Below are 27,856 nucleotides of genomic sequence, written 5' to 3' on the forward strand. Positions count from 1 at the left end.
GAGTTCTCACGGTGAATTTTATTTTGTAAGCAACAATATAAACATGTGAATAAAAACAGGCATCATTTGCAGGGCTGGCCTTTGATCCAGTGTACCCCGAATCTAGCACCCCTTCGAGAGCAGGTGGGGGCACGCCGTCACCTGTGACACCAGAGGCTTGCCAAGCTGCAGTCCACCAAGACCTTTGTCGTGGAAAGACCCATAGCCTGAATATCTGCTGTTACCAAAGGTATGTGCAATCTCGGAATGTAGACCTCCCACCTCCCGCCCACCCCACCCTCCCCAGGTTAAAAAAAAAAATAAAATAAAAAAAAAAATCATACAGCTGCAAACGAGTAAAAAAAAAAATTGCTTCCAGCTTATTGAGACTGAAATGGCCTGTTGGACTATAAACTGAAATATCATTCTAGAGATAACCAATTGGTCGTGACACGAAGTACTGTATTTACAACTCAAAAATATAACTGTTATATACTTTAATTTATAGCAAATTTAATACATTAGTGTTTACAAAATAAATTCTGGACTCAACTGAAACAGCGTGCTGCTTAGCAAGTTCTTTTTTCCTTCCTCTCACTTTAATCGAAGAGACCAGCAAGCTTAAGAGCTTCTTCTGTGATCCACACACTATTTTTGATCATGCCAGATGTTGAAAATCAGAACGTTTCCTGCATCTCTAGTCTCGTTGCTTGGTACCTTCTATCACTCAAGCTGTACAGTTCGAACCTTAAGCTGTCCTTTAACAAGTTCCAGACACGTCTCGTGAAAGCTGCTCAGATACTAACCAGGGCACTGGCTAACGTTACAAACTCAAGAAATATCGTATCCGTATTACTAGCTCACACAACAGGAAAGAGGAAATATAACTACACATTCAATCTCTTATTTCTAAGAGCAAAGCTGCAAACTCCATTGCTTAAAGTAAGATACTTCAGTAAGTGAAACAGTACCACACAGTTCAAGAAACACTTTCTCTTTTTAAAAAAAACCAAACATCTTAATAGTATAAAAAGTTGTTTACTGGTGTTTCTACTATAAAGCTTTGTTCCACAAATCAAAAGTGATAAAATAATTAGATATGTTTACAGTGATAAGAGACTGCAGTGTAGACATTTCAGCTCACATTTTGCTGACCGTTTCAGTACGACACAGACTGTGACTGAATCGTTAATACATATCTATGACACAGAGCAAACTGCAGACATGAAGTGCACACCTGAATATGGAAGTTTACCCACTGGCACGGTAACTTACTCTCTTCAGCCCTCCCTTTCCCCTCCAGAACACGTTGTAGGCAAAAACTGTATTCAGAAACTGAGGCATGTAACTATTTTGACTGCAGGAAAGCAACTCGTATTGAGGGAGTTGCGCAGAGGAAAAAACAGATGCACACAAACACACCACAGTAAACTCCGAAGTTACATGCCGAGTATTTCTCCTTAGATAAAATGACATCTGCAAAAGTGAAAATGTACAAAAAATAAAAACTGTCAAATAAATAAAGAATACAGATGTTAATTAATCACATATATAAAGAAACGTATTGGCATACTGTATGCAGTATACGGTATATTCATAGAATTATGTGGGCTGGACAGCACTTAATAAGGAGTCACACGCTGAAGACGTAACTCCTTGTCTCTCTCCTCCAAAAGATCTTATAGTTTCTGGGTATCAGGTGCACCCTTTCACACCAACGCATAAATCCTGCAGCGTATTTCATCTTTACCACACCTAGGATGCATGTTTGGGTTTAGTTTTCAAAGGTCCACAGAGAAGTCCAAAAGAGTTATAACGGTCTGAATCACAATTTTTGCAGCCCTGTCCATGCTACTTGGTCTCTTGGGTTTCCTACCAAATGAGATTTTACTAATTGTACGGTGTATCAAACCAGTTTTTCCCCAACGAAATGGGAGCCAATCATATGGACTCTTCCATACTCTAACTGGCATTTCCTACACTCCGAACTGTAGGTAGGTATTATGCTGTAAGTGTGTTACACAAAGGCTGCGGAAACCACTGAAAGTGATGTAACAATAGTTAAGTATCAAGTATGTCCGCTATAATACAGAGTCAGGGTCTAGGTCTATCAAATGCTATTATCCACGTAACATTTTAAACCATGAAATATTTTATGTGTTTTCCTTTTTTCTACAAATATTGTCGCAAACTCGCTGTTAATTGTGTCACGAGGTTCGCATTCCTAATTCTCCAATGATTTTTAATTCAAATGTTTAACAACCATATCTACGCTAGGTACACTTAAAGAAGACATTGAAATTTCAAGTAAAATGAACTGTAGCCACATCTACTGGACTCAATACACGTCCCGACATCTAGATTTACTTTGATAAGTTATACAAATACATAATACATTCTTAAATAATGAAGACCCACAATATTAATTTGTGAATCTTCCCACATTATAAAACCACTTTTACAGGAATGTTTATCCACCTGTATTACTGTTTTAGTTTGCAGTGTCTCTTGCTTTCCTGTTTCCACAGATTACTGTACCAGTTCTTAGGCTTTGGCTATTGAAATCTCTTATTTGAATGAGGCAACACTGGTTATTAAGGCTGGTTGTTTGTTTGTTTTTTTGTTTTTTTTTTTTCTCTTGTGAAGTTTCATTCTTTACTATGACACCATTTTTCCAGAGCAGAATGACTATCTTGTGTCTTCAGGTTCTGTTTTTATGACCTTTCTTTCGATGTTAAAAGCCGAATGAGGAAAATCCTTTAAAATACCAAGGCCTTCTGCATTAAGAAAGAAAGAAAGAAAGAAAGGAAAAAGAAATGTTAAAAAGACTGCTTGGAAAGAAATATATTCTATTCTTAATTCAAGGAAAAGGTCCATGAACCATATGGATACTGACGGTTGAAGGAATAAATTCTGCTGCCTCCTACTGGGCTTTAACCCACCTGGGTTAGAACCACCTCAGTTACACTGTGGTGATGACCAAGAAATCACACAGATTTACTTCAATTCTCTCGGGGAGCAGGGCTCAGGGGAGATGCACTCTTCACTTGCATTTTGGAAGGGAAGCGGTAAAAATCCCCGACTAGAAACTTCACCAAGTGAACTATCACTGGGATTGGGACAAACTGCAAAAAGAGTGAGCTCAAGCAATAGACCAAAGAGGAAGGTGGAAGATTCTGCCCAGCTTTCAAAACAACTACTTTTGCATCTTGCCTTTAAAATAACAACTTTCCCACTGCGTCTTCCAAATGCAGGTGGGATTTTATTATTATTCCTAAAGTCGAGCGAGTCTGAGGCTTTATCTTAGTGCACCAAGTACTAAACTGAAACCACCCATACAGATTTCACACAGGGTTCCTGCTGCCTTCTATCCAACTTAGAACGAGTTTCTCCCAATGCCAGAGGTAAACGACAAGCTTGCCAGTGAGCAAAGTCAGCGAATGGGAAACCCAGTTCAAAAGACTTACTGCACAACTTGGTTCTCAGTACAGAAACAGTGCTAGGTCCTTATAAACCAGAATAAAAAAAAATCTTTTTGTAAAAATTCCAATTCCTTTACACAGAGTGAAGCCGTGCTATAATCAAACTGTATTACAATGGCAGCAACCAAAGTATTTAACAGCAGTAGTGTGGATCAATACAGCTCTCCGAGGCCAGGCATGTGCCTGAACTTGCTCATCCAAACCTAGTTACTGCATCCTTCTAAGCTCTTCCTACATAATATTCGATCCCATTCTAGATTAGCAGGTAACACTCCTCCTGAACTTTTGTAAAAGCCTTGATTAAAACGTTACACACAAAGCATGCCAGGCCGAGCTACTACTCCCTTCTTCATTCAGAGACATCACCTATCGGTAAGTTCATCACCGGTTTTGTAAGAAAAGGTGGGTAATTTACAAGGGACAGCACTAACCCGAGGACTGGGACTTTGCCTCACCACCGGGATAAAGCCGGATCAAATCACTGCACAGGGGTTTTCCAACATGCTGCTCTCCATCGAGTGAAATGTGCTGCAACTGTCTACTTGGCAGATTTGACATTCGGAGATTCAGCGGTCTTTCACCTGGAAGTCATTCACAGTGAAACATTGATGCATTAAAAGCAAAGCAATATTAAAAAACAGGTAGAGACTTAAGGACAGACTAGTTCTATCAGTAAAAGTGCACCCTGAATTCCAGCTGCTCAGGGAAGATTTCCAGCAAAACAAGGCTTATGTAAATATGCCACTTGGCAGACTATTCCACAGGCACAGCTAGAAAGGGACATTCAGCCATAACAAAAAAAAAAAAGTTAGAAAATAGAACTCTTATTCTGCTCAAAAACCACTTTGAGATCCTAAAAATTCCCACTCCCCCTGCACAATCCCTTTGAGATCCTAAAAATTCCCACTCCCCCTGCACAATGGAGAAATGGCATAAAGGAGCCTGCACTATCAGAGAGCTGGATCTACACGCATCATTCTTCCTGTATACTTGCATACACCATTGCTTGACCAACACGCACAAACGAAAGCCTACATTTTAACACTTCCATCTATTCTCTTAGTCGCTCCCCTCTACTGCTTCTCTTCCCCTTAAACAAACTAGCTCTTAAAAAAGCAGATACAAGAACTTCTGGTCATATTTCTTGTGTTTAACATTTTGCCTCATTTCACAACAGTAAAAAAATAATAAATAAAATCCAAACAGAAAGCGTTCAAACAAAACAAACACTCTTAAAATTAACTCAAGCTAAGGAATAGCCAGTTGGTAAATCAGAGATAACCGCAAAACTGTAAGCTTTTTGAAGAATAACAAGCTACTAAGAACATAATTAGAATCTGCTTAGTTCTAAGTAATTTGCATAGCCAGCTCCTCAGGTTTTCTTCCTAGACTGCACAAACAGGTAAACAGAAAGGGGTAGCAACTACGTTATTTGCTTTACTTTCAACTTCCGCAGAGCAAAAACACAAATGAAATGCAACATTCTGCTCTATTTTCACAACTCAGGACAAAGCTAGACCCAGGTTCTGCCCTCTTCTTCCCTTCCCACGTTACCCATCGGGAAAGCAGTTTGCCCAGCCAGATCAGTGTAACAGAGCAGAATCTGACTGTACATCTGATTGCATTATTTTGACTGCAAGCACTTCAGGGCAGAGATCTTGTCTTGTCCGCTCAGCCCTCAGCGTTCTATACTAGATAAATAATACCACTGACACAGGTTGCATAACATCAAATGTATCTGCTAGCAGCAACGCCGTGCCTGGAAGGTACCATACCTTGTCCATCAGCGTTATCTAATGACATGCCATTGGGGCTGTGCTCTTCGGAGTTTTGTCTGTAACACCCTGTGGAAAGACGTCTCTCTAATGCCGCCTGGTTGCAAAGAAACTCCATCTGTTTTGCCATCACCTTTTCTGACTGCAAATAAAGCAAAAAAAATTTCTCTACATATACATACATATAGTGAGTCAAAACACGAGGGAAAAAAAACGGTATCAGATAAGACTAACAGCCTAGATAGAGGGTTTTGTTGACTCATATGTACAGATGTGTGCTTTACGGTTTCTTCAAAACTATCAAGCAAACAAAATATTTTTGCACCCATAAAGATTTTCATACTGTACATGTGAGTCACTCAAGAATACTTAAAATGCAAGCTGTTGCAGTTCATCCACACGGAAACGTAACGTTAAAATTCTGTTCTTCAAAAACACATAAAAATTGCTTTCTGCACTTTAGGACTGCAGGTTACGTGAAAAGAATCTCAAAGAAAGCAGAAAATGATGTCTTAATTATCCAGTTATCTCTGTTCAAATACATGTCTTCACAAAGTATTCCAAGAGCAATGGCAACATCTGCTAAAAACTTATGCCAAGATTTTAACAGACATCTTGGAATCTTTATTTTAGGAAACAGCACTACACAAGCTTAAAAATCTGCCATTCTGAAAGTGTAGGACGACAGTATGTTTGTGGGGGAAAAAGGTGTGAAATGTCTGTCTAGAAGAAGAACAAGACCTATACACCTCTAGAGAGTGAAACTAAACAATGCAGTGCAACGTGGGAGGAAATGGCGTCTGAATGTTTGTCATTGACTTTAATGCCAAGAGAATTCTAACTTTCACTATAATCTTGTTCTTAAGAATGTAAATAAGCATCTTGCAAAAAGAAAAAGAAAATCACAAGTCAAGAAAGTTGATTTAGAAGAGCCACAATGAAGAGAAGAACAGAAAGCGTACAAACTTAACATCTACGATTGACAGGAAAAAATTCATTTCTCTTTCAGGTAATGCTGTAATTGTTTCAATGAGCACAGAGGGCTATTAATTGCAGAGCACTTAACTTTTCTTGGGAGGTGATGAAAGTTCTGACTTCCCACGAAAGCCTGCTTACTCAGCATAGTTCAACAATTTACAAATACAATGACAGCGTAACAGACTGGCAAAATCTGAGCTTCTCCAGCACAGTGATGACCCTGAGAAGCAGGGTACTGACACGGCTGATACTTACTTTACTCTGGCTTAGAGCTCCTCAGGTTCTGCAGAAGAACACTGACAGCTCAACCTTGGTCTTGTGAGTCAGGTAAAAAAAACTATTTTCAAAGCCTCTACTTTCAGGTGGGCTTTAACTTTGCTATTCTGTCACTCCTGTTACAACTTTTGAACTGTAGAGCAATTTTTAAAAAGAATCAAAGAGTTCACACTCATGTCATCTTTGTTAATTGGGATAAAACCAGAATTTTAAACTGCAATGTTTCTGATAACCATAGAAAACCCCTGCAGAGCCACAGACACATTTAAGCCTAAACTAAATCTCTAGCCCACTGTTATGTAGCAGTGACCAATAAAAACCTTAAAGCGTATACAAGATGAAAATAAGCTTGCAAAAATCTAGTTCATGTAGTTATTGTGCAACATCAGAACATGTAGCATAATTGCTTTTTGATGTATCACAATGAACAGATTTGTACGACTGTACACTACTTTGCAATAGAAGAAGGTAAAAGACAGGGTAACACATCCAGTCTCAGAAAACAGGAGTGTAACTCCTAAATGTCATCTCTTACGTGAAAATTCGGTGATTACATTTGCCCAAATTGGCTATACAAAATAAATTTGCTGCAACTTAGCATGAAATCCCTCCTTGGCAACAACTGGCAGTAGGAGATGCGTATTTTGCCTCAAGGCTGGGATACACTACAGAAAAGACAAAGAAAGAATTGGAAACCTGTCTTCATTTATAAAAAGCTTCCCGGATATACTCGAACACACTGCACTTCCACCAGGCTAGATGTTATTTAGAAAGGCCATCTATCCTATTAGGTCCAGAGGTTCAACGTTTCCTAAAAATATTGGCCTTTCTTCTTCTAAGAAACGTCAGAACTGAAGACTCCAAGATCTCCTACTCTATTTCTCTAGACTCAGCAATTTGAACTTTCCATTTATAGCTAATAACGCAAGTAACACAGCACATACTGTACCAATAGTACCCTACTTGCTCCCAACAGGCAACTGTGTGTTTCAAGCATACTACACTAGATCTTAACTCCTTGGAACTAACAAGGGTAAAGCTGTAGCACTGTGTCAGAACAGTTTCAGAAGGTAAACCCAAATTAAGAGTGAGGCAATCACAGCTAAGCTAGGTAGCCTTTGAAAATTTACGGCAATTAATGTAGCCATCAAAACAATACACTGGCATCAATGTACAAAGATACGGCCTGTATTATTCACAGTACTAGGTTTACCTGGGAATTAAGAGCTGTTGAGTCTTCACTCTTTCCTTTAGCTAAAGCAAGTGGCATTTTGTCTTGCTGATAGAGCGCCTGGACCGTGTCCTGGAAATCAGGATAACCATCCTATTGAGCATAAGAAAAAAGCAAACACCAAGAGGGACATGTTACTGGTTTTTCTTCGCCCTCCCGGTATACTCAAAAGAAAAAAGAAAAAAAAACACCACCAAAACCAACAGAACACATTCCTGAAATTCTGTGAAAATCCTGGACTGCGATTTACCTGTTCGTGCTATCCACTTCATTTAAGTTTGTGCATAAAACACACACAGCCCCTCTACAACAACTGCTGTATGTCTAAAACGGCATACCCAGGCAATCACATCTCATCTCTCCACAGCTGCAGGTGCATCCAGACTACTGTTGTCACTGACGTTACACATTCAGCCTTGCCAGGCAGATTTAGGCCTGTGGTTTCTGTCACTCATTACATACAGCAGTACTGGAGATTGTTATGAAATCAAGTTTATATGTACTTGAGAATAAGCCGCAGAAGTTGGATATACTAACCTTGAGAAACTGAGCAAAGCCTCCCGAAATGCAACGTATTTCACACAGAAGCTATACTAGTGTCACAAAATGAAATGCCATCACTTCACAAGTAGGGTAGCAAAGACTTTATATACTATGGGAAATCACAATTCAGTAATTCTTTCAATCTTAAATGCTTATGACAGGCAAATCTCTTTTGCAGCTTGCATATGTACCAATAAAGCAAATAAAGTTGCTGTGAAAGCCTGCCAGACTCCATTAGAATAAATTAATCATAGAAGCAAAGGTTCAAGATAAGAAATTTATCCTGCTCGGCATTATAAAAGGAAAGCTCATGGAAAATAGAGGAACATCCAGTAACGTTTACAAAGCACAATATAGGTGACACTGTTAAAATGTGAGAAGAAGCTAGAGATCTTGAGACAGACCCAAGCCTGGTAACAGTGGCATCTGTCACTGAGGATCTGTAGACCCAGATACCAAAAGTATACAAATATACACCAAATTAGGTATACTTTCCTTGTGGATTCTACAGGCACGTGCATGTAAATATCAACTTTTTTTTTTTTTTTTTTACAATAGCTGGACAAATGGATTACAGTCCATGAAGAAGAAAAGCGACCTTTCAGAAAAACCACAGGGAAAGGACTACAAGGTCCATGCTGTTGGCAGGCTGCCCGCTGACCTGCAGAGTGGTGGTCAGACCCACGTCGGGTAGCCAGACCCTCAGTGCAACGTAACGCCAATAAAGCTATTCTTTATGCTCAGGAAAGGAAAAGAAAAATAAAGAATAAAAATATCTCTCTGAACACTGCATATTGCTTTTATCCACCCAACATACTCCCTCAGGGAAAAATATAAAGGTGATAGGTATGTAAAATTTCCAATTGCCACAAAACCTCATCCACTAGAAACAAAGGCTTTGCAGTGTATTTCCATGAGCACTGACCATCTTCATAGCTAGACGTGAATATGTTTGGGAGAGGAGAATGATTATGTGTAGGAAGATGAGAAACTGAACACACAAAACCCCATCACTCAGGATCCTATTTTTGCAACAAAACAGGTAACGCTGCTCTTTATAATGTATCTTGATCACTTGCCAATACAAATCCCAAGGCTGTTTCCTAAAAGTGGGGCTGGCTGCCCACTGCCACTGGCTGCCGTGACTGTCACCTGTCAGTCACGCAGCTGACTCTCAGATGACAACGCAGCACTGGATCAACTTCCCAGAGCCCTTCCCCACCCCTGGCTGCTCCTCTCCCTGCCGCCCCATCGGTAAGAGCTGCCAGGGGAGCTGGCTGGGCCAGGCGACCACCTACTCTGCCTCACCGTCACCTTTGCCTGGAGGTTCCTCTTCCCTCTGCAGTCAGGAGGGCCTGCTGCATGCAGTGCAGCATTTCTGTTTTGCCATGCTGCTGCTCAGTTGTTTTTCAAGCTGCTTGGTGCAGCAGATGTTCTCAGTCCCACATGTGCTTTTTCGCTCCCTCTAATGACATTTTTCCTATGCAAACAGTAGCTTCTACTGGTTTTGCTGTTTTTGTGAAAAAGACGAATCCCACACTTCAACTGGTTTTCTTTTCAACCTTCACAGCCATGGTGCAGGTGGGCCTTTTCTCTCCTCTCCCTCCATCCGTGCCAGCACCAAGGGGAGACACGTCCTCACAGCCTCTGCTCAGGTCTCCCTGCCCGTGCCCCCTGACTCCCATGGAGCTTTGTGAAATTAGCTCTTGCAAGCCCTCCCATCCCTCTTGTTCAGCCCAACGAAGACACTGACATGCGGAACAATTCCTTCATGCCACAGACAGCAAGAATATTTTTAAACTTTCTTCCTTTGCTCTCTTGGCTGTTCGCACTAACTGAAGAGGAACCTCGTCAACCCCAACGCAAAGCAGCAGCAGCGACGACCAGCCTCTCCTGCCGTGACTTCTGCATGATATACCCGTGACTTGTTCTGCTTTCTAAGCTGGTGCCACAACAGCTCACGGCTATGAGTGGTGCTGGTACTGAGTCACAGAAGATGGCAAAACAAGGGGTGCCCCTGCCCCACAACACCTACGCAGGAGAGATCCTTGCTCCGCAGGAGGATGTGCCATTTCTAGCCCCTTTCGCCTGTCCTGCTCTTTGTCCAGAGCAGATTTAGGAGCTACAAACGCTTTTTTTCTCATCTGCTTACAAACCCCAATTCGTTCCATTCCCTTTTTCACTCCCTCCACACCTCCAGTCTGTCATTTGCCTGGAATTTTTTCCCCTTCTCCTCTCTATACTTCACTCCCACAGCTCACCCACCCACTCAATGAATAAGAGGGGGAGAGCTCGCAGGGGAAGAGAAAGGCTTTTACAGGTAATTTGATGTAATTCATGGCATATTGTTTCTTTGTAATGCTTGTGTGAGTTTCATATTCATGAAGAGGATAAATTTACAATGGTGGCTGCAAGCCGGCAATGTCGCAGCTTGCACACACAGCTCTGCTAGCTTTGCTCAAGGATGACCTTCAGAGTCTCCCTGGGTTTTTTTCATGTGTTTTTATATTTCAGGAAATTAACTCATCTTTTACTTTAAAAAAAAAAAAATCTTTTACACTAGGCAAACAGTGTGTGAAGTCTTTCCAAATTCAAGCACTAGTATTTTAAACCACGCTGTGTGGAGACATTAATGACTAATGGGTAAAGGAATGGTGAATCAAAACACAGAGTTTAGCCTTAAAACAAGAGTGGCAAAATGACCTTTACCACAGAAAAAAGAAAAAAAGAAAAAAAGACGACAGAGCTACTTAGAATGACAGCAACAACAACAAAAAAAATCACCCAGCTTCAGATCCTCTGCATGATATTAGCATGAGCTAACAGAGCCACAAGGAAGCATTACAACTTTAAAAACAGGATAAGGAATTCTTATCCAGAGCAGAAGGAAAAATCTGCAGCATTTGTTACCATTTCCATTTTTACCTCCAGCTTTCTAAAAACAAACAAAACACCCCACCCCCAAAATCCCCAAAGATACTACTAAAAAAAGGACTTTTTCCTAGTATTTTCAAAACGCAAGCCCCAAGAACCTGAAACACCACATGTAAAAGTGATCTACTATGGAATACTGCATGTTTTTAAAATGTCTTTGAAGAAAAGTCCGTGATTTCCAGTGTACCTCAGAATCACAATGCACTGAAGTAATGCTTTACTCCTTAGAAGGCTCCGTTTGTAAGGAAAAAGACATTTATGCTGATAACAACACTGGTTGCTTCATAATTAATAATGCTATGCTATCAAATGAAAGATTATTTCATTTAGTTTCAATTTCATGTTTTTGAAAAAAAGCCCTACTTCTGAAATAAGTCATTTGTACAGTTAGGACATGACATCTTCACAAGCATTTTAAAATACGACTGGCCATTTTAGATAAAAAGAAAACCAAGCAAACAAATTTTCTCAGAATTACTGAACTAAGAAGCATCTAGAGAAAGCAGGCCTTGAGACTCTTATGATTTCACCATGCAGAAAAAGAGAATGCACATTCCCTAAGGCTGCCCAAGTTTCCTGCTCCCCGAAAAACCTAGTTTCTGCCCACATTCTTCAAGATTTTAATTTTCCTTTTTTTTTTTTTTTTTTTAAATGAAGATCCTGTGGAAAAAAACACCTCCCTTGCAGTGTGTCATTTTAGATACTTGCTCATCATCACTTATTACTGAATGAAGGAAAAACTTCCTAATGCGGAAATCTAATCATCAGTGAAATACTATTTCGAGCAGAGGAGTGGCAGCTGCCCACTAACTCTTACAAATCAGGACCAGACTGGACAAAAAAGGGGGAATCAAGCAACCACCCTGCCATGTGCTGGTCAAGGCAGATAATGGTGAAAGTGGATAAAATCGTTTAATGCAGCTTTTCCCCGCTCTTTTTTGCGGATCAGAAAACAAGCATAGGTCAAAGCAAATCAAATCCTAACACATGTAAATGACATTACTGACTTATCAAAGCTATGCATTTTGTATTATATAAACTCAAACAACAACTGCATGCAGACTGATAAAACTTAATAAATAAATAAAAAAGATGTACTCCTCTAGATCTGTTCATAATTGGCTTTTCAAAACTGACTGCTCTCACCGGGGTTTGCTTCAACAGGAAAAACCTTCGTACAGGTAACAAAGCGTCGTGCTACTGAAAAAAATGAAAGCCTTACATTTGGTGCATCATTTACCCCAGGATGAGTTACATATGAGAAATGCATTCCAGAATATGCTGCAGCTTTCCTTTACAGTTCAAGAATATATCACATATCTGTGTCACATACAAATCTAGCTCCGGCCTAGCCTACATCCTAATGCATATTTAACCTACACCTTTTGGAGTTGGCCATGCAATAAAAAAAAACCCAAACCAACAAAACACACAACACTACAGATGAATTAGACACCCCTGTAGCAGTCAAACAGTAATTTGTTTAAAGAATAAATTAAAAGGGAAGATCTGCCACTCTTATAAGGTACATAGGGATACATACCTACTCTCTCCCTTTTTTTTTTTTAATTAGAAGTGACTTTTAAAAAGGCCACAAATTTACTTTCTGGAAGTGGTAACTGAAGCAAATGGCAAACTACATATATGTCGCTCCTGCACACTTAACGAGAAAATCCCAGCATCTCCCTAAGCAATATCCTGTGCGGGTATATACATTAGCCACGTATAGATGTGCTTTTTACACAATGTTATTTACAAAAAACTGTAAACTAATATCTACAGGCCCAACTATTTGTGTTGGCATGTATAGCCTTTAGCTAGCTTTTGAATTTTCAATACAACCAGTTTTATAATTTATGCCGTAGTCAGAGATGGTTAGTATTCCACCATCAATCCTTATCCAGAACTCTGGATTCTGGACATGATCAAAAGCTGGCTCAAACAAATTAAGCAGACCCCACCTCACACTGACTTAAAAGCAGGAGGCCTCTTGGGAAGACACTTCCTACAGTGCTCAGGCTTATTCCACCACAGGAAGCCAGTCAGTCCCATTCCTCCCCCTCCTACTCAGAGTGCAAAACGCTGCGAGTAACTTTACCATTAAGCAAATCCTACTCTTTACCCCTGCTCCTACAGGTTTCTCCATCAAGCACTTATATTTGCAGAGACAGTGGTGATGTTCTCCCCCTCTCTCTCACACCCATCAACTGTCTGTCAAATGTTTTTCTGACAAATTTCCTTAAGACATATCCCTTCAAACCCAAAGTGAATTTTAGCACGCATAGGTCAAAATACAGTACCTCTAACTTGATTCTCTTTGGCGACAGCTCATCCCTTTCTCCACATTTAGATCTAGAAGAGAAGACACGGTACGTTATCAGTAAACAGCACGTTAACCCTGACCATCAGAAATAATAATGAAAAGAGTCAAGGGGGAAAAAAAATAATCAGGCAAGAACAAGTGAGATGCACAGAAAAAGCTTCCAATTCACTTGGCAGTCAATGTCACACCAGTATAGGAAACACAAGCGCCTTGTGTTGTTTTCAAAAGTGTCAAGATACTCATGGACTCTTCTTCCAAATAGGAAGGAAAATTACCTGAGCACAGAGAATTACAGAAATGCCTCTGACACTGCTTATCACCGTGGAAGAAAGGGGAGCAAAGGAAAACCATAAAAAGCTCCTAGAAGTACAGGAAAATGTATTTTGAAAGGATATCGCACTACAGGTGAGGGAGTTAACATTTAAACACAATATGAAGTATCAGGATTTTCAACAATATTTATTAATTCTAAAGGTTTAATTGCATTTAAAAGCTGTTAAGCCTTTGCTACCATTTCATAACAGCAGTTCGCTTAACAGAACAGTAACTGAAATTAGGACTCAGGTTCAGTTCCTTTAAAGCAAGTTTGTAAGCCACTCCCTATGACCTTATCTTTTTCATTCCCTGGAAAATAATAAGCCAAATCTGTACATGGAACAGAAATTCTTGATACATTGAGCAGCTTTGGCTACTCTGCCTATTTACATTAACATTGAAATGTACAAATGCCTCAAATACTTGGAAATGCCAAACTCCCAGATGCCTCTCAACATGCACTATCCTCACAATTTCTGGAAAACTAGAGTGCAAATGAAAAGGTAATTCAAGACAGCTACATCTTAGCAATTTAAAAGCTTCACGACTCAAATAGCATTTTCCTACCCTCCTCAGAAGAGCACTTTGCTAGCTAAAGAGCAAGAAGAAAGTATCTCTAGTGCTTCAGAAGAAGTGCTATCAGACTGATTAGCTCCCTGAAATTAAAGGTCCTTTGAGTTAATTAAAACCTTACTTGGTGGTCCTGTAAGTATACTTGTATGTAACTTCTCGAGAGATTTGCCGAGCTAGTGCGAAGAGTTCATCTCTCCTGGTCAACAACGCGTTATCTTTTACACACAGCTGAGCGGCTGCTTCATTAACTGTTAGCTGGAAATCAAACACAAAAACAGGGATTCATGATTTTGCATGTTTTCACCCATTGTGCTTGTAAAAGTACCGGTTCTTCGGAAATAATAAAAAATTTCAGTTGCATGTAAAAATTACCTATAGTTGTATACTAAACCCTGGAGGGTTTCTTCCATTTATTTATACCCTTACTAAGCCAGGTAAAGCTCTGGGAAAAGAAAAGACAACAAATGTAGTTGGTGCATTTAATGTCCTTTAAAGTAAAACGTTATTGTAAAACCCTCTCAATGTGCACTGCTTGTGCCTCATCCCAGCATTAATTAAATCTCAGTATAAAACAGTAGCTCTGAACGTTCACGGTGTTTGGCTCCCAAAGCCTGGTTTACAGGGAATACTATTTTTATAAACGCAATATGCCCAGGACTTGAGGGGAAAAAAAAAAGAAAAGAAAAAAAGAAAGAAAAAAAAACCCCTGACAGTGTGGGTACAGATGGCTTTCCCTGGTGAATACAGCATAAATTCTGTAGAAGGTGATGGTTTAAGAAACGATTAAACTTTTTTTAGCTCTATTTCTCACCCTCGTGTTTGTGAAGACTATCTTCAGACATGAATCAAATGTAACTTGTTTCAAGGATGTTTTCCTGAGCCTGCCAGGACACATTTCTAGTGCCTCTGCTGCTGCTGGCAATAGTTTCGGGGGGAGGGGGGGGAGAAAAAAAACCACCAACCCTCAAGTTAAGGCTCAAAATGGTTTCAGAACACTCTTCAGAAGCCTAAAGGAAGTGGCGGTACTGTCATGAATTACACCAGCTTAACAATACTGCTGTCTGAAAAGCCTACGGTCAACACGTATGAACAAACCCCAAAGTTATTAATACAGCAAGACGCTGAAACCGAGATGCTGGAGAGGAGATTCCTCATTCCCTGCTCCTTTCACAGTAAGCAGGGCCTCAAGAGACATGTTCACTTCTTCCTCAGCTGAAGAACAGCCAGTACTTGTAATGAAGCGTAACAGCAGGAGGCCAACAGAATACTACAGGTGTTTTTTCCGAAGTGCCCACAACTCTTCTACCCTTTATTTCTAGAAATTAAGCTGCTTTGAATGGGCTTGGCTTCCTGCAAATGAGCACAGCTGCTTTGCTGCCACTGTCAACAGCGTGCTCCGTCTCCGTCTCAGGCTAGTGAATATTTACAAAGCAGCTAGGTTGTCCACAGCAGTCAGCATATTCATGACGGACTGAGATGTGCCACCCCCAGCCCTTCAGCTGGCAGTGCGAAGCACAGCCGCAGTTCAGCACGCAGGGCTACGGGGCAGAGGACAGGTCGGACCGCACACGTAGGACCTCAGGCACCAAAACCCTGGCTCATACAAGAAGCGCTTTTCATGGAAGAGAACAGAAGGTGAAGCTCAGGACAGACCAGTAGGTCCGCAGTTAAACAGTGCCTCTTGGGAGAAGGCTAAGGAACTCGCTACCAGACCCTGCAAAACGTTAGCTGTGATTTAAATCACCACGGCCAGCAACTCACCCAAAACACTGCACACCCCATCCCTGAAGGATGGAAGCTGCCATGTGACACCAACAACACGCAACCATGCTGCCCTCCGCCACAGTGCTTGAGGTCATCCAAATTAGAAAAAAATATACTTTGTCTAATGCGACACCTGCTCTCCAGGGAGGTTGGAAAAACAGAAACATGTATCAGCAGATCTGGGATTCTCTCACTGGCCTGTACCCATGCAATATTTCTAGTAAAACCTCACACAGAACTGCTGTTCCTAGAATTTCAGAAGCATTTTTTCCTGTGTTTAGCATAAAGGCCTCTGATCTGAGTAGGGCATTTCCTGCGATACCTGAATGCTAATCAGAGTGCAAACATGTCTTTAACAGGCAAACTAGATAAGTTGCCTGATCCTTTAGTCTCTGTACAGACTGGGGAGAAAAAAACAATACAGAGGTCAGATGTACCAGGGTGGGAAGTTCAGGTTTAACCTGTGAAATATCTCCAGGTTACTATGTTCCTACAATACAACCTACTGAAATAATAAAACTATTATCCCTTGGAGAGGAACAGTTGCTCTACAATGTCTATCTTTTAAGAAAAAAGGGGGGGAGGGAGACAAAATTAAAAGATTCATACAATACTGATGAAAAAAATTACCAGCCAAAGCAGACATTGATTTCTGTAGCAGTGATAGCTACTACTTTCCCAAGGATTAATAATATGGTTAATGCTTACAAAATAATTTCAGATGGTTTTTATCCCTCAAAGTGCTAAAAGGTTGCAAAGAGATGAAATGACTGAAAATGCTTTGGGTAGTTGTCGGCAAATGCTGTTTATCCTAATGTATGAGAAAAGCCAAATGTTTATTTGTTTGTTTTTCCTGGTTTCTTCTTTCAGGTCACATCCAGACTTACTGAATTGAAGTGCATCATGGCTTCCTGCCTTTTCAGGAGGCATAATACTGCATATAGAAAGCATTGCATGCCTAAAAATAAAGATTCTGTTTGCTGGAAGCCTTAGTGATATGGAGAAGCACGTAACCATACAGGCTCTACGGAGAGGGATGGGTATATTCACATTTGATGGAGTTCATAGATTCCTCCACATAGTTAAATACCAAGCCCTACTGTTTCGGTGAGTCAGCGAAAGAAAAGAAAGAGATCGAGCTAGACAAAATTTATTACTTGCGTTTCTTATTCCTACTTCTCACACTATTAAACAAGATTTTTTTTTGGTTTTATAGGCACCTAGACAAGCAGTGAAATACCAACACACAAATTACAAATCTGACTCAAACACGCACAGGTCACCAAGTTCAAGGGCATGCCTTGTACTCCTTCCTCCTCCAGTCCAACTTTAAACATAAAGTGCTCTCCGTGCTTGAAAAGCTATGTAATACCGAGACAATGAAACGGATTAAAGACAGCGTATTTATTAGTTTTGGAACACCTTTGAAAGATTCTGCATCAGATCTTATGCTAGATCTGTGCCTTATGCAGATAATCCTACCAAAAGCACCCACTTCCAAACCAGCTCAGTGTCTACAGCTCTCACTGGCCTCTAATGGCTGCTCAAGCCCTCTGAGACACTCCAGTGCTCATACTGAAACACACTCAAACCAAAATTCTCGCTAATTCACCACTAGTAATTCCACCAAGTCTGATTTTAATTTGCATTGCAACTCCACTCTGCTTGAGGAGCCAGAGATACTCTGATCTTTACATTAAGAAGCTAACCACTACTTAAGCTTTTTAAATTCATAGTGAAGTTTATTCAGCTGTCCACTGCCAGCTGCAAGGAGAAACCTTGAACTGTGAGGCAGAATGACAGCCTTGGAATGTATTAACACATGCAGAAAGACAGTCTCTGGACAAGCAGAAACTTACCTCCCTGGTTGTTTAAGGTCCTTCCTTCTGAGCAGCAAATTGTTTAAGCCATCAAAAACAAAAATCCATGGAAGTTGAGCTTAAAACAGGCAAACTCTGGTTTAGCAGATTTTAAACCAAAAAAAACCCCAAAAAACCAACAGCAAAAAACAAAAAAAGAAGTCTCATTGCTACTATTAGTGTATTCTCTGCTTTAAAATAGAAACTGAGAGAAAACTGTTCAAGACAAAACTTTCTGAAATCTGGCCTCTTTAAGCAAACAGTAAACCAATTATGAGCAAATTCTTCTTGCTTGCATGTGTGCAGTTCCCATCAAGTTCAGCGAGGCCCCACATGCGTAAGTGAGGCATAAGTCAACCACATCCTCCTTTGATCTTGTGCCCTTAATCATAATAGCGATAGAAATATTTCCTAAAGCCAAACCATGCTCTCATTCCATTTTTAAACATGGTTTTATAATGATGTACTGAAGATCTTTAGCGCAGCATGAAAAAAAATTAACATAGCAGAGCAGTCGTCCTTTCTTCCCGTTCTTTGCTACCCTGCTCCTTCAAATTACCAGCCCACTATTCGCTCCTCCAGCTTCAGAGAGCCGCTCCTGAGCCTAACCACATGCCCAACAAAAGCTGCCCCCAGCACCCACCTCCCATTACGCTGCCGGATGCCAGGAAACGATCTTGCTAGAAGTCCGCCCAGATTTCAGAGTGTTTTCTGCAGCCACTACCCCAGGAAGAGATTGTGAAAGCACCTTGACTGCCTCCATCCTCAGCTGGGGAGAACCCCCTTTCTCCGAATCCTGACTCTGCAGCAACGTACACAGAGCATCTACACAACTAATCCTTTCAAATCCTGCCTCTGTGTCATATGCAACTTGTTCTGCTAAAGGAGAGACTTCCGCAAGGTCAGGGGTGTAGGACGAGATCTGTTCCTGCACACTGGATGAATTCATATATTCTAAGAGTACAACATAAAGCCACAAGGCATGTAAGTGAAAGCTGCACAACTAAAACTGTGTGGTAGAAGTGAGGCTGACTACTGACAAGTTCCCTTGGAAGCGTCTCCCCAGTCTGCAGTAAAAGCCCTTGTGAAGTCACTGCTGGTGATGTGCAGTTGCCTTATAAATGTAAATACATAAACAAAAATGTAAAGAAATACGCCTTGTTTCCTTCTGCCCTTCTCCTCTGAAGCATAAAGAGAACCTAGTCTTATGCTATGGATCACACACCTACAAAACTTCTTCCTTGAAGCGAAAAAAGGCTAAAGCCAGTACAGTTTTTTTGGCACTCCTGTAACATAAACATTGCCTTTCCTTTTGGGAACTAAGCCTTACATGCCAAATTTTAAATCCAACTGAAATTTTGCAATCACTGTTAACTGTGAAAATGCTGATGCAGCATTCATATCAACAGTGTCTTGGCACTGCTTTGAATTAATGTTTGTTCTCCTCTTGTACTGTACTTTGGCACTGGGGAACTATTCCCCACACAGACACACCTATTGTGTTACAACATACGCGCTGCGAGCTTCAAGAACACCAGAAGAGAAGGAGGCCTGCATGGACTTTCAAGGACAAGAGGGAAGAGATGCTCCACAGGTATTAAAGGACAAACCTTTAAATTACAGCCACCCATCAATACTGGAGACAGTCCTTTCCCTTCCTCCTCACAGAGTCTGCACTTCACTTGACTGGCTTAAGACCACTGCGCCCAAAAAAACCCACAGGCTGTATAACTAAGCGTCACCCCAATTCAAGCACACAGAAATCCCACCCGCACCCACCTCCCAAGGTTTAGGGACCTCATCAGCAGATTCCTTTTTACCTCAAGGGCACAAGCTACAGAGCAGGGTCTCAAGGTGAGGGAAGACAGCAGAGGGTAGTAGCCAAGCAAGGCGATCCTGTTACCAGACACAAGCGATTTTAGTTACTGATCTTCCAACCAACCAGTCTACTCTCAAAGCTGCAAGGGAATATCAAGACAGGACTGCTTTAAAAACATGCCAAATGCTTAGAATCCCAAGGGCCACGCTCAGTGCAATAGTGGCTTGCTATTTCGGTACCAAACTGTTTAAACCCTCTGTCTTGACAGGCTGCACCAGTGACCAAGCAGTCTGATGACACCGAGCTGAAGTCATCAGCGCACGCATGCACACACCCACCCAAGAAAGGGTACTCCTACTGCACCAGAGATTTCTATCTCGGGGCAGGACGGCCTACGGCTCCTGTAAAACACAACTCTCGACACCCAGCGAGAACTCCCATACAAAAAGCACACCCTGTGAAAAGCGTCTCATAAAAGGCATAGGAATAGGGGAGGAAGCCCGCAGTCGCTCAAGGTATTTTTACCTCGTGGAGGGTGAGATGCTTGCCATCCTTTCTTTTCGAGTCAAACCTGCCATATATTGCACTGTACTTCCTGATCTCCTCCTCTTTGTGAGGGTCCTCGTCACTCATCTCAAAGATGTGACCAATCATCTTTGCCAGTTTCTTATTTGTTTTCAGTAACTCCTTGACTTCATTCGAGTCACTTTTGGGCAGGGAGGGAACCATACGTTCTACGCATTCAGCAACTGACAGAGCAGCGGCGGCATCCAGGGTCTCACTGTTTTCCTTTGGTGAAGCTGGAGAGCCAAGGTCAGCTGGGGAAAGACTATGTTCGCTTTCTGTGGTGTGGTGCCCCTGCCAAAGTCTCGGTTCACTGCCACTTTGCAGCGCTAAGTTCCCCACCACATCGGATTTGCTTGCGCCCACGCTTTGCACGCACGTTGTGGCAGCACATTTTGGAATCTTCAGGTGAGGCTCTCTGGTGCTGCTGTTCCTTTCGTAACTGCTGCAGGATATCCCCAGCCATGCAGGAGACCCTTCTGGCAGCTTATATATTGGAATGCTGCTGACCGGTAATGAGGTGAGAGGCTGGTTAAAAAGACCAGGGTTTGTGACCCAGTCCCTCAAAGCCTTCTGCAGCCTTCGGACATGAAGTGGCTTGCTAGCCATGCCTACGAGAGCCATTATCTCCAAAAACTCCTCTTCACCTGCTTCACAGAGCTGCTGGACATCATCACCACCCTGCTGAATGAAGGCATCAAAGTAGAATAAGAGATTTGCTTTTTGTAGTATTCGATACAGCTGCAGTTCCCCAAGGGTTCTGGGCAGAGCTGACGCCATCACGGATGACAGAACCTGCAAACAGTAAAGAGAAAGAAGATGAGCACTGGCACACCAATGTCCAGATGCATTCCCCCTACCACCCATCCTTCCGTAAGGCTGTCAACTCAGAGGAAGGATTTCTTTCTCTCATTATAAGAGCATGCATGGAAAAGAAAAAAGGGGTGAAAGTTTTTTGGGTTTTTTTTGACTAGTTAACTTAACGGAAACATTTGTGAAAAAAAAATATCCACAAATCGGCAGATAGTTGCAAAGCACCTACAAAAAAGATGATTCAAACACGAAGCCAGCTTGTTTTCAGCGTTCCCCCTTCATGTTTGTTCCCAAGAATGTCATTCAATATTGCTCACTGCTTCTACTTGACTCTTTTATAATCTTCAGATCAAGATCACAGAACACTCTGAAGAATCACTGAATACTTGATCCCCTGAAGAAAAAAAAAAAAAAAAAAAAAGAAGAGCTCATCAGTTTTGATTCTTCTTAATTCTCCAGTCATGTAACCCCATAGCAAAGTGGAGGACTGTAAAAGGAAAGCAAAGAAGGAGAGTGCTTCGTAGAACCGCAGAGGATTAATGAGGCTGGATCAGTAAAAGGGTGTTTCAGAACCAAGTGATCTTAATTATGGAAGCAACATCCACAGGCAAAGCAAAAATACTGATAGGTTCCAACACATGCAGTTTAAAAATGTTATTCTGAATTCACCTACCCATTCCATTTGCTAACAGCCCTGCATGTCACTGATGTACATGACATGAAATTCCATCCAGCAATACAGCACAGCAATTGAGCTCTAAGGGCTCCCAACAGGCAAACTGCAGCGGTATTCTACCCTTACGGCTGCAGAAGAAAACACTTCCACAAGTTTCAACTTCATAAAACCCATTATCCACAGTTATCCTGCAAATAATAAACTCTCCAGAGAATTCTAAGATCTCACACACACACACCTCTTCACTCTACGATGGCTTTTGCAACTACAAGTGGACAATTTCCAGTATTACTGTATTAAGCTAAACCATCAATCAATAACGTCAAAAGCATGTAATTTATAGTTGGTCGGGAAAGTAACAGAACTAAAACATGGAGCTGGTCCGCTAACATTGCTCAGACTCTACTACCACACCGCACTTCAAAAAACACACAGTAGTAACCTAAAAATCAGCACTTACAGAACCATTTGCACACACTGGGGGCAAAACTGTTTTAATAACATGCAACCCCATCCCCAAACCTGCCATGCAGGAAATTATTTTTACAATACACACTTTTGCATATTGGGTTTTTTTACGTGTCTTTTCTTCAGCAACTCAAACGTACAGATGTAACAAACAGAACTCAGTTTCTATTCAGGAGGCATCTGCTGAAAGATCAGGCTTTTGCTACAAAACTGTGATTAAACTCTCCTAGACAAAAATAAAACAAGGAGGCCAACAGCAACTTGACAAAAATGTACGTGGCAGCAACAGGATACCTGCAAACAATGTCTCCGGGAAGAGAGACAGAGCCCTGGAAAAACGAAAAAATACAAAAAAACCCCCACCCAAACCAAAGCCACCAGCTGCACTTATCATTCTTTGTACGCTGCTATTTGTAAAACAGAACGGACAGCAATCGCTGTCTAGATCTCAGCAGCCACCTGAAGGAGCTGCTGGTGAGCTCGAGAGCTAATAAACTGCACACTTTGGAACTCTGGGTGAAACTGGAAACATTTAAGAACTACATATTTTAGAAATACAGTTCAGCTTTCAAAAGTAATAGTTAATTACAGAAAAACAATTAAAGTACTGTCTACACTCAAAGATGGCAGAGGAAGCAAGGAAAATGAGGAAAATCACTCAAGGTAAACCTAAAAACAGTATATAATGCAGTATTTTTAAAATCGTCATTACTTCATGGAATTTCTAGAAAAATCCTCCCATTCCATATGAACTCTGACAAGACAAACAAAACTAACAGCTTACGGTTTAGTGGTGTAAACTGCTCCTACCCTCCCATTTCAAATGATGTTGACTTTCCACCATCAATACCACAAATTAACTTATGCGGCTGTTGAAAGAATACCCATTTGTTCTGAAAAGTCATTCGTCTTGGTGCAAAATCTACATAAATCTACATAAATGGACTTTGTGCAGAGAGCTAAATTGAATCCTGGGAAGACAGCGGCAGTGAAATTACATGCAGCCCAAGAGCTCCGGGCAAGGCACGGAGCTCATTTTTCCAGCCCACAGGCTGGAAGAGCAGCAACAGTCCACGAGCAACCCTTACCTAGAGGCTGCTAATCAACAAATCTCCTCATGACAGATAAAACTGGATTAATATGTACTACGGAGGCGTCAGCAGTGAGTCCACAGTTCAGGCTGCATTGAGATTTGCATTTAAGGCAAGCCTGAAATCCCTTTTGTTTTGTACTTTAACGACTGATTCCGTTTTCCAAATGTAGTATAGTAACTCCTGAGAAGGCCACACAGATTTTCTATTTATGATTGCTACTGGTTTCTGCAGAGAAGGCATTTGCAAACGCTCTTTCTTTTAGACCTCTCTTCTCCTCATTAAAGTGAGTTCCTTCTGCACTCACCTCAACAGTATCCCAAGTACTTCTGAAACTTTTACAAGGGAAAGGCTCCCTCCCCTTTCCAAGCCAGCCTCACCAGCCTGCCAGCTACGCTGCTTCGCTGCATTTCCAGACATTACCGGCCTGCTCCAACGGTTCGGCTCAGCTCACAGCCTACAAAACCAGGAAAGCAGGTAAGCTGGCCAACCTCGAGGAGTAAGGTGAGGCTTGGGAAGAAGACAAGCAACAGATAAGGTTTGCTGAGAAAGCAGCATAGCACTGCCTGAATCAGAAGAGACCGTTAACCCAAAGGACACGGGACGTTGCTACCTATCCAGCTAGAGCTGAGCCTTAGCACACCCACTCAAGTCTCGGCGCCACACAACTTTCGGGTGACCTTTAAGCTGCATCTAAGAGACCTAAAGCACTGCTTTCCCCCACCACTGTTGCTCTCACTTCTCAGTGCAGCAGCAGGGGCCGTGCTTTTGGGGCAAAGGGTGAGCACGAGAAGAAGTTACACAACGAGAAGACCCGGGCTGAGCTCCCAGCCAGGAGACCTGTGTATGTCTTCCCGCTGGGAAGAGCACCTCATGGTAAGACCCCGGGGTGTTCCCCTTCTTCTACAGCCTGCTCGGTAAACCTTAGGCTTTCTAATCTGCAATCCCAAACAAACCTGGTTCAGGAGTAACAGCCTGGTAACGTCCTCTGGCAAAACCTACGAAGCTAACCAGAACCATCTGCTGCCTTAGGAGCGAGCAGGCAGATCTTCTACGGTACAGCCAACTGCAAACCCTTTTACGGCAAAAGGTGAGAGCGCACAGCTGGCACGGGGAGGTCTGCAGGAATAAATGAATGCAGGATGGCAGCTGAGCTGCTGCTGCTTCTTCGCTTGTCATCCGTACCGGTAAGGAGTATGGGAACACACAGGGAAGAGCAGCTGTCTTTTACATTTTTTTCACACAGAGAACAAAGAAGCTAGGAAATTCCCCCTAACAGACAAAGCTGTTTAAAATACACGCAAGGTCATGTACTGCTATAGCCACGGAAGAACCAGGAAATCACAAGTCAGGTTTTAGCTCAGCCTTTGCAACCCCTAACCATACACCCCAATCTCCCACGTTACCTCATTCCCATGCACAGCCCATCACCGCACACGCCATGCCCTCCTCTCCAAACCCTGGATGTCACCTGAACTCCGACCACAAACACAACTCCTAGGAAAAAAGGAAAACAAACCCCACAGGGACGCACCGCAGAGCACTGCTAAATATTTGTAAACAACCAGTGCAGGAATCACAACCTACTCCCGCAACCGGCTCCCTCTCTCAAGACAGCTGGAGGTGGCAGCAGCCCAGTTCGGTGGCAGCAGCCCAGTTCGGTGTCTAGGCACAGGAAAAAAACCCGTTTCTTCCCAGTTCAAAGCCGCACATTTCCCAGGGGTGGCAGGAAGATCCACGGCTGCAGCAAGCAGGTGGTGGATGTGGGTGAAGCACAGGGAGAAGGAAAACTCGGGAGCCACGGGATGCCAGCACGGGGCAAGGCCCTCACCAGCAGTCTTCCTGCTTTTTAGGGCTGCACTAGAAGTAAAAGCCACCGAGCAACCCTGACTTTTTGAGATTTTTAATTTATTTTTTTTTATTATTACTTCAGGTGAATTATATTTGAGCTGTCACCAATTAAATTAGGAATACAGGGAGAAAGTGCGAAACATCACATTCCTGTATTTTAGGCAAAAGTGATTATTTCATAATATATCTTGATCACTTTGGGCGTTTTGAAAAGTCTCTGAAGACAAACCGGATTTGGATTCGAGAGCTAGCTGCTTTGCATATTCATTACATTTTTGCAGCGTTTCCAAAGGACTTTTAGCAGAAGAAAATTACATGTAGCTGCAGAAGCGAGACTTCGCAAATTAAATAGTCTTGTCTAGCTCCGAGATGTGCCAAAATACAACCTATTAAGCGAGTTTCACATTCAAATACAGATGCGTATCTCGCCGCAACTAATAAAGAAACTTGAAACGTGCAAAAAACAACCGCGTAAGGATAAAAAGGGAGCCAAGATACCTCACGGTTCCCAGCCCAGCGCGGCCCGGAGGGTGTTCGCCCCGGGGGGCCGCCCTGAGGGAACGGGCGCAGCAGGCAGGGCGAGGGGGCTGCGGCCCCGACCCCCGCTGGCCGCCCAGCCCGCCGGCAGCTCCCCCGGGCCGGGCCCGGCACCCCCCGGGAGGCAGCGGCCAGGCGGGGCGGCCTCGGAGCCACCGGGCCCGGCCGGGCCGTCACGTCCCGCCAACGGCCGCGGGGCGGGAGGTCGGGGCGAACCACCGCGCGGGGGACGGCGGGGGGGGAGAGGCCGCGGAGGGGCACGGCACCACACTGCCCGGGGGGGGGGCGGCCGGTACCACAGCACCGCTGCCCCCCCCGCCCCGGTACCCCCGCGCAGGGCCGGCGGCCCGCCGCCCGGGAGCCGCCCCCGCCCGGCCCGCCCCGCCGCCTCGCCTCCCCTCCCCTCACGGCGGGGACGTCGCTGCACTTTCCGCCCACTCCCCCCTCCCCCGGCCCCGCGCCGGATTTCTCCGGGAATCACCCACGCAGGACCCGCCCGCTCCTTCCGGCCGGCCCCCGCGGGACCGGGCTGCCCCCGCTCCCCGGCCGTCCCGCACGTACTCTGCAGCAGGCTGCCGCCGGCCGCGCGGGGCTCCCCTCGACGCCGTCCCGGGGCCGCCGACTCAGCCCCGCCGAAGTTGCTGCCAGCGCCCCCCCCGCCTGCGCGCCGCCGGCCCAGGCTCCTCCTTTCCCATCGACGGGGCGGGTGAGCGAGCCGGTCCCCGCCGCCGCCTCGCTGCCGCCGCCGCCCCGCCGCTCCGCGCAGCTCGCCTGCCGTGCGCGGAGGCCCGAGCGAGCCGAGCGGCGGGCGGGAGGCAGGGAGGGAGGGCGGGCGGGAGGCAGGGAGGGAGCGGCCTGCAGCGCCCCCGCCCCCCCGGGCCCCGGCCCCGCCGCCGGCCCCCGCCCCGCACACACGCCGCCCCCTCCCGCGCGGTCACATGGGGAGATCCCGCGCGCGATCCGCCGCCCGCCCACGCGCGGCCGCCGCGTGACGCAGCGACTGGCGGGGGCCGCCGTCGCGCGGGGGAGGCACGGCAGCGCGCCCCGCCCCCCCCGGCCGCCCCGCACTGGGACACCCCCCGCCCCGGGACACGCACCGGGACCCGCCCTGCGCCGGGATCCCCCCCGGCCGCCACGCACCGGGACACGCACCGGGATCCCCCCCCGCCCCGGGAACATCCCCCACGGCCGCTCCGCGCCGGGACATGCACTGGGACCCGCTCTGCACCGGGACCCCGCCTGGCCGCCCCGGCCCGGCCCCCCCGGGACACGCGGTCTCAAACTGGCCGGGGCGGGAGCTGCCGCCCGCCGGGCCGGGCCGGGCCCGCGGGGGGGCCGGGCTGCAGCCCCTCAGAGCTGCGGGCGGCCGGCACAGCGGGGGGTACCGGAGGTGGTAGCGGGGTGTAAGCGGGGCCGCGGCGCAGGCAGAGGCGGCAGCGGAGCCGGGCGGTGGGCTCGGTGGGACCCCGGCCCGGCCCGGCCCCGCGGGGCGGAGAGCCCCTCCTGCCCGTCCCGAGGCCGCGGCGCCCCCCGCCCCGTCACCGTCCCGCGGGGCACTCTGCGCTCCGCCGCGGCTGGGGCACCCCCACCACCGGCCCTGCCGCCCGGGGGGTACCGGCCCGGGGGGCGGCAAGGGGCTGCAGGGCAGGGGCCCGGGGCGGGCGGGGGGGGGGAGGAACAGCGGGAAAGGGGGAAGGAAGGATGGTAGGACAGAGGGAATGACAGAAGGAAGGAAGGACAGATGGAAGGGAAAAAGGAAGGATGGAAGAAAGGATGATAGGACAGAAGGAAGGAAGGACGGAAGGAGAAATGGAAGGATGGAAAAAAGGAAGGAAAGAAGGATGGAAGAATGGACGGATAGAAGGAAGGACAAAGAAGGATGGAAGGAAGGAAGGAAGAAGGGGAAAGACAAAAAAGAAGGAAGGACAGATGAAAGGACAGAAGGAGGGAAGGAAGGGAGCTGTGCCCAGGTGGGGCGGCAGGTGGCTGAACCCCAAAGACGGAG

The 27,856-nt window shown here is 44.5% G+C and overlaps 2 protein-coding genes across 5 annotated transcripts in view; one reads left to right on the forward strand and one right to left on the reverse strand.

The window, feature by feature from the left end:
• On the reverse strand, nt 1-26,738 carry NAB1 (NGFI-A binding protein 1). 4 transcript variants are annotated; one of them, XM_080399926.1, is made up of 9 exons: nt 26,413-26,550; nt 21,458-21,622; nt 20,377-21,210; nt 14,531-14,664; nt 13,499-13,550; nt 7,704-7,814; nt 5,237-5,378; nt 3,893-4,042; nt 1-2,756 (listed from the first exon to the last, which is right to left on the reverse strand). In XM_080399926.1, the coding sequence occupies exons 3-9, from the start codon at nt 21,193-21,195 to the stop codon at nt 2,668-2,670; spliced, it is 1,497 nt and encodes a 498-aa protein (XP_080256052.1). In that variant the 5' UTR covers nt 21,196-21,210; nt 21,458-21,622; nt 26,413-26,550; the 3' UTR covers nt 1-2,667. The 4 variants fall into 4 exon arrangements, with proteins under 4 accessions (XP_080256052.1, XP_080256053.1, XP_080256051.1 ...); XM_080399927.1 differs by having other exon boundaries at nt 21,454-21,622; XM_080399925.1 differs by lacking the exon at nt 21,458-21,622 and having other exon boundaries at nt 3,917-4,042; nt 26,413-26,738.
• The window catches only part of NEMP2 (nuclear envelope integral membrane protein 2), a 225,850-nt gene that overhangs the window by 157,579 nt on the left and 40,415 nt on the right, over nt 1-27,856 (forward strand). The window lies entirely within an intron of this gene.

This window comes from Falco punctatus (assembly GCF_963210335.1).
Source record: "Falco punctatus genome assembly, chromosome: 8".
Taxonomy (NCBI): domain Eukaryota; kingdom Metazoa; phylum Chordata; class Aves; order Falconiformes; family Falconidae; genus Falco; species Falco punctatus.

Coding starts and splice junctions, on each gene's coding strand:
- NAB1 (XM_080399924.1), bottom strand. CDS start 21,195: ATGGCGTCAGCTCTGCCCAGAACCCTTGGGGAACTGCAGCTGTATCGA. Junction 5,379..7,703: donor CAACAGCTCTTAATTCCCAG/GTAAACCTAGTA, acceptor CTTTATTTGCAG/TCAGAAAAGGTGATGGCAAA. Junction 4,043..5,236: donor AGATAACGCTGATGGACAAG/GTATGGTACCTT, acceptor AATGACTTCCAG/GTGAAAGACCGCTGAATCTC.